This window comes from Procambarus clarkii, chromosome 55 (genome assembly GCF_040958095.1).
Source record: "Procambarus clarkii isolate CNS0578487 chromosome 55, FALCON_Pclarkii_2.0, whole genome shotgun sequence".
Taxonomy (NCBI): Eukaryota; Metazoa; Arthropoda; class Malacostraca; order Decapoda; family Cambaridae; genus Procambarus; species Procambarus clarkii.
In genome coordinates this window covers 10,601,940-10,612,039 of record NC_091204.1, presented here as the reverse complement: position 1 = coordinate 10,612,039, position 10,100 = coordinate 10,601,940, and the positions used below count along the sequence as shown (strand labels likewise).

At 42.8% G+C, this 10,100-nt stretch overlaps 1 protein-coding gene across 7 annotated transcripts in view; it reads right to left on the bottom strand.

The window, feature by feature from the left end:
• Positions 1 to 4,712: 4,712 nt before the first annotated feature.
• LOC123755787 (glutamine--fructose-6-phosphate aminotransferase [isomerizing] 2) overlaps positions 4,713 to 10,100 on the bottom strand; it is an 89,676-nt gene continuing 84,288 nt past the window's right edge. For all 7 annotated transcript variants that reach the window (XM_045738610.2, XM_045738619.2, XM_045738628.2 and 4 more), the window contains 3 exons: positions 9,326 to 9,439; positions 7,044 to 7,172; positions 4,713 to 6,372 (listed from right to left, as the gene is read on the bottom strand). In XM_045738610.2, the coding sequence (XP_045594566.2) occupies positions 6,127 to 6,372; positions 7,044 to 7,172; positions 9,326 to 9,439 (489 nt within the window). In that variant the 3' untranslated portion in view covers positions 4,713 to 6,126. The remainder of the gene's footprint in view (positions 6,373 to 7,043; positions 7,173 to 9,325; positions 9,440 to 10,100) is intronic.

Below are 10,100 nucleotides of genomic sequence, written 5' to 3'. Positions count from 1 at the left end.
ATTGAGCTAAATTATAAATGGATAATCAAAATAACATTATATCTATATTCCTCATGTATTTAGAGACTACTATGCATGGTGCGTATATGGGCATATGTATGCTACTTATAAAGGCATTTGTATGGTACCTATATTGGCATATGAATGGGTACTTATATGGGCATTTATGGTACTTATAAGGGCATATGTATGGTAGTTATAAGGGTATATGTATGATACTTATAAGAACATATGTATTGTTCTTATAAGGGCATAAGTATGGTACCTTTTTGGGCATATGTATGTTACTTATAAGAGCTTTTGTATGGTACCTCAATGAGCATATGTATTGTTCTTATATGGGCATATGTATGACACTTATATGGGATTGAGTATGGTGGTACCTTTATGGGTATGTGTTTGGTACTTATGTACTTACGTACCTCTATGGTACTTACGTACCTTTTACCTTACACAGACAGTCATCCGTATTTTATAGATATAGAACATAGACAATGATTAAATCAAGTAATAAAAACTTGACCAGCGGACGAAGACAAAGATGGGGTACATACAGCTCGCCGCCTGCAAATAATCCGAGCCCTGGCGAAATCGTCATTTTTCACAAAACTCAAAATCAAAACCAGCCATAGAATCGTTTTGAAAATGGTACCATTGTGTTTACCACAGCAATTTACATAAGAGCTTTTATATGGTACCTCAATGGGCATATGTATTGTTCTTATATGGGCATATGTATGACACTTATATGGGATTGAGTATGGTGGTACCTTTATGGGTATGTGTTTGGTACTTATGTACTTACGTACCTCTATGGTACTTACGTACCTTTTACCTTACACAGACAGTCATCCGTATTTTATTGATATAGAAGATAGACGATGATTAAATCAAGTAATAAAAACTTGACCAGCGGACGAAGACAAAGATGGGGTACATACAGCCCGCCGCCTGCAAATAATCCGAGCCCTGGCGAAATCGTCATTTTTCACAAAACTCAAAATCAAAACCAGCCATAGAATCGTTTTGAAAATGGTACCATTGTGTTTACCACAGCAATTTACATAAGAGCTTTTGTATGGTACCTCAATGGGCATATGTATTGTTCTTATATGGGCATATGTATGACACTTATATGGGATTGAGTATGGTGGTACCTTTATGGGTATGTGTTTGGTACTTATGTACTTACGTACCTCTATGGTACTTACGTACCTTTTACCTTACACAGACAGTCATCCGTATTTTATAGATATAGAAGATAGACGATGATTAAATCAAGTAATAAAAACTTGACCAGCGGACGAAGACAAAGATGGGGTACATACAGCCCGCCGCCTGCAAATAATCCGAGCCCTGGCGAAATCGTCATTTTTCACAAAACTCAAAATCAAAACCAGCCATAGAATCGTTTTGAAAATGGTACCATTGTGTTTACCACAGCAATTTACCTTTCTTTAGGTAAAGTCTTTCTTTGCTAATTTTAAATATTAACGCCTATACAGCCATATTTACTGAGATACAGCCACCTCAAATATCAAAAATATCATCGTGTTTTCTCAACAAATTACTAAGGAAAATCAATTGTAAAAAATGTAATAATGATCAAATTGAGCTAAATAATAAATGGATAATCAAAATAACATTATATCTATATTCCTCATGTATTTTGAGACTACTATGCATGGTGCGTATATGGGCATATGTATGCTACTTATAAAGGCATTTGTATGGTACCTATATTGGCAAATGAATGGGTACTTATATGGGCATTTATGGTACTAATAAGGGCATATGTATGGTAGTTATAAGGGTATATGTATGATACTTATAAGAACATATGTATTGTTCTTATAAGGGCATAAGTATGTTACTTATAAGAGCTTTTGTATGGTACCTGAATGGGCATATGTATTGTTCTTATATGGGCATATGTATTGTTCTTATATGGGCATATGTATGACACTTATATGGGATTGAGTATGGTGGTACCTTTATGGGTATGTGTTTGGTACTTATGTACTTACGTACCTCTATGGTACTTACGTACCTTTTACCTTACACAGACAATCATCCGTATTTTATAGATATAGAAGATAGACGATGATTAAATCAAGTAATAAAAACTTGACCAGCGGACGAAGACAAAGATGGGGTACATACAGCCCGCCGCCTGCAAATAATCCGAGCCCTGGCGAAATCGTCATTTTTCACAAAACTCAAAATCAAAACCAGCCATAGAATCATTTTGAAAATGGTACCATTGTGTTTACCACAGCAATTTACCTTTCTTTCTGTAAAGTCTTTCTTTGCTAATTTTAAATATTAACGCCTATACAGCCATATTTACTGAGATACAGCCACCTCAAATATCAAAAATATCGTGTTTTCTCAACAAATTACTAAGGAAAATCAATTGTAAAAAATGTAATAATGATCAAATTGAGCTAAATAATAAATGGATAATCAAAATAACATTATATCTATATTCCTCATGTATTTAGAGACTACTATGCATGGTGCGTATATGGGCATATGTATGCTACTTATAAAGGCATTTGTATGGTACCTATATTGGCATATGAATGGGTACTTATATGGGCATGTATTGTACTTATAAGGGCATATGTATTGTAATTATAAGGGTAAATGTATGATACTTATAAGAACATATGTATTGTTCAAATAAGGGCATATCTATGGTACCTTTTTGGGCATATGTATGTTACTTATAAGAGCTTTTGTATGGTACCTCAATGAGCATATGTATGGTACTTATATAGGCACATGTATGGCACGTATTTGGACATTTTTTGGTACTTATATGGGCATGTGTATGGTTCTTATATGGGAATGTGTATGGTTCTTGGGCATGGAGCGGGTACAGAGGGAGGGGGTGTGTATGGAGCGGGTACAGAGGGGGGTGTGGAGTGGGTACAGAGGGGGGTGTGGAGTGGGTACAAAGGGAGGAGGGGGTGTATGGAGCGGGTACAAAGGCAGGGGGGGGGGGTGTGGAGCGGGTACAAAGGGTGTGTATAGAGCGGGTGCAAAGGGAGGGGGTGTGTGGAGTGGGTACAAAGGGAGGGGGTGTGTATGGAGCGGGTACAAAAGGAGGGGGGTGTATGGAGCGGGTACAAAGGGAGGGGGTGAATGGAGCGGGTACAAATGGGGGGTGTATGGAGCGGGTACAAAGGGAGGGGGGTGTGTGGAGCGGGTACAAAGGGAGGGGGTGTATGGAGCGGGTACAAAGGGAGGGGGGTGTGTGGAGCGGATACAAAGGGAGGGGGTGTGTGGAGCGGGTACAAAGGGAGGGGGTGAATGGAGCGGGTACAAAGGGAGGGGGTGTATGGAGCGGGTACAAAGGGAGGGGGTGTGTGGAGCGGGTACAAAGGGAGGGGGTGTATGGAGCGGGTACATAGGGAGGGGGTGTATGGAGCGAGTACAAAGAGAGGGGGTGTATGGAGCGGGTACGAAGGGAGGGGGTGTGTGGAGTGGGTACAAAGGGAGGGGGTGTGTGGAGTGGGTACAAAGGGAGGGGGTGTGTGGAGCGGGTACAAAGGGAGGGGGTGTATGGAGCGGGTACAAAGGGAGGGGGTGTATGGAGCGGGTACAGAGGGAGGGGGTGTATGGAGCGGGTACAAAGGGAGGGGGTGAATGGAGCGGGTACAAAGGGAGGGGGTGAATGGAGCGGGTACAAAGGGAGGGGGTGAATGGAGCGGGTACAAAGGGAGGGGGTGAATGGAGCGGGTACAAAGGGAGGGGGTGTGTGGAGTGGGTACAAAGGGAGGGGGTGTGTGGAGTGGGTACAAAGGGAGGGGGTGTGTATGGAGCGGGTACAAAGGGAGGGGGTGAATGGAGCGGGTACAAAGGGAGGGGGTGAATGGAGCGGGTACAAAGGGAGGGGGTGTATGGAGCGGGTACAAAGGGAAGGGGTGTGTGGAGTGGGTACAAAGGGAGGGAGTGTATGGAGCGGGTACAAAGGGAGGGGAACATTGAGACATTGCGCCTCATCTTGGGCATTTGATTGATGTATTTACCTTAAGACATACTAGTGACCAAGGTATATGGCGAGAAAGTGGAGTAATTAAGAAATGCCTATTGTATGTCTACCTTGCGTCTACCTTGTATAGCTTCCTGGGATCAACAGCCCCATGGCCCAGTCTCCAACCAGGCGTCCTGGTTGGTTGTCTGTTGTTGGCTGTTGGACACGACTGCTTGCAGCCTGACGTGTGAATCACAGCCTGGTTGAACAGGAATTCTTTGGAGGCGGCGTCTGTCAGTTATGCCTCCTATATGTAGTGGAAGCGTGTTGAACAGTCTCGGGCCTCTGATGTTGATAGTTCTCTCTCCGAGTACCTAGTGGGAGCCGGTCGGCCGAGCGGACAGCACGCTGGACTGTGATCCTGTGGTCCCGGGTTCGATCCCAGGCGCCGGCGAGAAACAATGGGCAGAGTTTCTTTCACCCTATGCCCCTGTTACCTAGCAGTAAATATGTACCTGGGTGTTAGTCGGCTGTCACGGGCTGCTTCCTGGGGGTGGAGGCCTGGTCGAGGACCGGGCCGCAGGGACACTAAAGCCCCGAAATCATCTAAAAAATCTCAAGATAACCTATTACAACACTAAAATGCAGAAAATTAAATTATTAAAATAAAAGGATTTATAAATTATAAAAATTCCTACATAATATAAGGTTACAATTCATACTAATTACAAAGAATTCAACTTTTTATTTCCAATCCCATTTACAATATCTTTGAGTAAAGGCTCGTTACAAAAGTTGTATACTGTACATAATAGCTATAGCAGTATAGGAGACAGGAAATGAATCAAATGCTGCATGTTGTTCATTATGCAGCATTAAAGTCTTTCTCATGTCACGAGGAATGATTCTAGTACCATGTGGTAGGTTTTCATATTTTGTACAGCCTGTGTAATTCACAAACAAACCACAGAGTGTAAGCTGAAGAATATATATAAGAATATATGTAAGAACGCTGAAAGTAAAAAAAGACAGCAAATTAAACTCTGGTCCCGTACTTCTAATTTGTGTCATTCTTTGAATAAAATTAGCATTAAATTTCTAAAAAAAAAATCCCAATTCAGATAGTTATTAAAAATCATTTGTGAATGATCAACAACTTTCTTTAGCGAGGACGGGTAAAAGCCACAAAAGATACTTTTGCACTTAAATGATTTCTTGGGTTCAAAGACCTCGGCATAATACACTGCGTCTGTGATACACAATTAACCAAAGGGATCGTTTACAGTGGATCATGAGAACTCTCATTAATTATGATCATGTAAAAGATTTTGGCAGTTTAACAATGTTGGTAATAAATACATATTTACACATGAGCATCATTTTGCTCCTTTATACAACTTTTGCCCAACAGGTTACAATATTTATAAATTCTCTAATTTTATTACATTGCGTTAGTTTACAGAAAACACACAAACACACACACACAACAATCACTGTTTGAAGACCTCATCCTCATAGAGAATTTGAATTCTCTAATTGTATCTATATGCTTTGTGTCTCTATATAAACCAAGAATACTCATCCACTTATACATGGGGTCTTAATTTATCCTCAACTGATAAGCCATCGATATGAAAGAATACCTGGTTGATGGGGTTCTGGGAGTTCTTCTACTGCCCCCAAGCCCGGCCCGAGGCCAGGCTTGACTTGCGAGAGTCACAAGTCAAGTCAATAATGGCATATAAAGTTTGGATGGGACTAATAAGCTGAGTACATGGTTAATATAAAAGTGTAGTGTGTCTTCATGTTATTTTATTGCTGGAAGAACTTTAGAAAATCCTGCCAAAATCTTTCAAATAAAATTATAACAAAAAATTTAAAAAGTCACAAACTAGAATGTATTAGCAACACCAAAGAGAGATTTTGGTAAGAATAAGAAGTATGAGGAAAGCAATCACAGACATTAACTGCATGTCAATTAGACCCATCTACAGTTTTCTTTTGAGCTGCTGCTTCAAGCTATTCAGATTTAATTTCCAGAAAGCTACATATCGACAACTTCCATAACACACTATTACGAAGCTTGACACGCGAGAAACTGTAGTGTGCCCAAGTTGAACGCAGGGCATCGACAAGAGTGACACTTATTCGACAGTGACGGACTTTGCCAAGTTTCTTGGGCAGTCAACATTACAGCCTCTAAGAACCGCAATGTGGTAGGAGAGTAGCTGCAACGGTATGACCGTGAGGAGACCCTGAAGGCAGTCCACAGTCTTGGGAACCTCTAGGGTGTTAGACGCAAACTTCTTAATCTCGTCGTCGTCCTTATTGCAGATGAGGAATGGCCGGCCTTCACGGGCCGTCACTTGTTGTAGAGCGTTCATGCATTTCTGAGAGAAATGTTTAACTTATAAGAATAGAACTTTTTAAACTGTTAAATCTAACAAAGCTAATTGTTATAAATTAACCCAAGTCAGTATGAAAATAATGCTGTAGATAGGAGTAACCTGCTAAATCATTCCAGAATCTTCTCAAAAATAAGTTCCTTATATCCAAATTAGTCTGAATATGCAAATTGGCCAATTTAATGTGATCATTCAATATACAACATTACACACAGAAATCACAATTGAGCGATGCATCAAATGAACAAATCCACAAGGGCCGTGACGTACGGCTCAGCACAGCATCCCAGACAAGGGTCTGGAATGCTCTCGGAAGCAGGTTCAAATCCTCGTCACGGCCCTTGTGGGTTTATTCATTCAATATACAAATTGGGTTGTATGTAATTGATGTAAGTGAAGCACAACTTTGACCATAACCAAACCCCAGAGCATTCATTATTTACTGCAGTGCAACTAGTCATATCTAAGTCATAAAATGTCCAGATAAACAATGTACAGCAATGCCAATTACAAAAAAACATTACTTTACAGAACTGGTCAACATTTGATTGATTGTAAAGTTAGGAGGCCTGGTCGAGGACCGGGCCGCGGGGACACTAAGCCCCGAAACCATCTCAAGGTACTGTAGTACTATGTAGCTGGCAAGGTGAACTCACCAAAAAGACGTTGTCTCTGGTGCAGATCATGATGATGGGCATGCCTTTGTCGACGAGAGCGAGGGGGCCGTGCTTCAGCTCCCCGGCCATGATGCCCTCGCTGTGCATGTAGGTGATTTCCTTGATTTTCTGTAATGTGCAGTATTTTAAACAATGATTCCTTCGTATACATTTATTTTGGTCAATTTACTAAAGCCCTCATTTTCAATCTAATCTATTCCTAACTAGGTTTATCTATACATTTCTAAAAAAAAAAGTGGTGGTTAGTTGCAATGCTGGGGCCAGATTCCCGAAGCAGTTACACAAGCACTTAAGAACCTGTCCATCTTTTCTCAATCTTTGGCGGCTTTGTTTAAAATTATTAAACAGTTAATGAGCTCTGAAGCACCAGGAGGCTGTTTATAACAATAACAACAGCTGATTGGCAAGTTTTCACGCTTGTAAACTGTTTAATAAATGTAACCAAAGCCGTCAAAGATTGAGGAAAGATGTACACGTTCGTAAGTACTTGCATAACTGCTTCGTGAATCTGGCCCCCTGGTAAACAGAAACGTTCAGTAATTTTTTTATGAAAACATCAACCGGGAGTCATTATTATGCAGGTAATCTTTAAACCATATGTTATTGTACAGAAATTAAATTAATCTTGAGTATATTCACCATTCTTGATACTGATCCATAATAAAACATTTGGTGATTTGTGCAAGATTTTCTGTGATTGAAGTATGAGGTACGCCTTCTCTCGCTAATACACAGTATAGATATTTGATTACTTGTTATATAATCGTCTTTCTGGAGAGTTTCCCTTGGACCCCCCCCCGGCCACCTCACTGAAGCTATGTTGCTAGTATAACTTCCCGGTACTTTGTCAAATCAGTCACAGGAGTCTTACTGGCCTTCTGAAGACTAGAGTTTGGCCCTGCTGGAGCCCGAGCAGGAGCCTGGCCCGGCCCCAATGGAGCCAGAGTAGGAGCAGGAGCCTGTCCCGGCCCCACTGGGGCCGGAGTCTGTCCCGGCCCCACTGGGGCCGGAGCCTGTCCCGGCCCCACTGGAGCCGGAGCCTGTCCCGGCCCCGCTGGAGCCGGAGCCTGTCCCGGCCCCACTGGAGCCAGAGCCTGTCCCGGCCCCGCTGGAGCCGGAGCCTGTCCCGGCCCCGCTGGAGCCAGAGCCTGGCCCGGCCCCGCTAGAGCCGGAGCCTGGCCCGGCCCCGCTAGAGCCGGAGCCTGGCCCGGCCCCACTGGGGCTTGGCCTGTCCCGGCCCCACTGGAGCCAGAGCCGGAGCAGGAGCCTGGCTTTCTGGATGTTTTCTTGGTGAGTGTGATTGTAAAATTCCCTAGCTCCCTGATACTACATGAGGAGACCTGGTTCTGGCTCTAGTTCCCGTTGGGCCTAACAGGACTCCTATGACTGATGTGGCCCATTAGCAGCTCGGTGTAATGGTGTCAGAGACCCCACCAAGGGAGGTTACCGCTGGAAAATCCCATACACACATTTGGTTTCCTGTCAAGAACAGGAAGCCGGTTAGGCTTGTTGAGGTTGCCCTTAGGCCAACAACATCCTTTTCCAGAATGCAAACCACCAATGTCAACGTTGGCATCAACTGGCAAGGAACTGCAGTTTATGCAACCTACAATTCCTTGCTGCATCGAGGAATTGGTGCTAATTCCTTGATGCAACTGTTGCAACAGAGGCATCATGTGCAAGGAATTGTGGCCAAACTTTTTGCCCTGCCTGGGGAATTAAACTCTGGTCCCATCAATTCTGAGCCAACTGCACTAAAGGAAAAAAAAAAGGATAAATTTAGAAATATTTCTCTTACATACTGTCCCCAGCTCTGCTTTTATGTCAATTTGTATCACAGAAATTATACTAATCCATGCCATGGGCATAATCAGAGAACACTGTATGAACATCAGAGGTCCACGGTTGTTCAACGTCTTACCAGCGAGCATCAGAAATATTACAGGAACAACCGTGGACGTCTTTAAGAGGAAACTAGATTGTTTCCTTCAAGGAGTGCCGGACCAATCGGGCTGTGGTGGGTATGTGGGCCTGCGAGCCGCTCCAAGCAACAGCCTGGTGAACCAAACTCTCAAGTCAAGTCTTTGGCTTTGGGAGTAGAAGAACTCCCAGAACCCCATCAGCCAGGTATCAACCAGGTATCAACCCTGTAACATCTGTTCTGCTTGTGCCCGCGGAGCCTGGTCGCCGCGGCACCGGGGGACACTAAGCCCCGAAACCATCTCAAGGTAAACCACAAGGTAAGGTGGGGGTATACTCACCAGTGCACCTTCAAGACACGTGGCGTAGTTGTAGCCGCGACCGAGCACCAGCAGCGACTTCTTCTCGAACACTTCCTTGCTGATCTCTTGGATCTTGGAGTCTAGAGCCAATACCTGTCACAATACATAACATTATAACATTTAAACTATACGGTATTCCCCAAAAAATTCATAATTAACTAAAATTATATAAAAAGGTTTGGTATTTTTCTTTTTTGTGGAGGGGTGGGAGGGAATTGACGGAGTACTAGTATGACTAGAAGTATAATAAATTGACTACAAATATAATAATCTAGCACATTATAGAAGTTTTGAGAGTACACAAACACTGCTTAAGTCATGGTAATTATGAGGAGAAAGTGCTAAGCCAGTATGACTGCATACCACTTTGAAGAGATATGAGGACAAGGAACTGGGATAAGAGGACAGAGTCAGGATATGAGGACAAGGAACTGGGATAAGAGGACAGAGTCAGGATATGAGGACAAGGAACTGGGATAAGAGGACAAAGCCAGGATATGAGGACAAGGAACTGGGATAAGAGGACAAAGTCACGATATGAAAACAAGGAACTGGGATAAGAGGACAAAGTCACGATATGAAAACAAGGAACTGGGATAAGAGGACAAAGTCAGGATATGAGAACAAGGAACTGGGATAAGAGGACAAAGAGTCGGGATATGGGGACAAGGAACTGGGATAAGAGGACAAAGAGTCAGGATATGAGGACAAGGAACTGGGATAAGAGGACAGAGTTGGGATATGAGGACAAAGT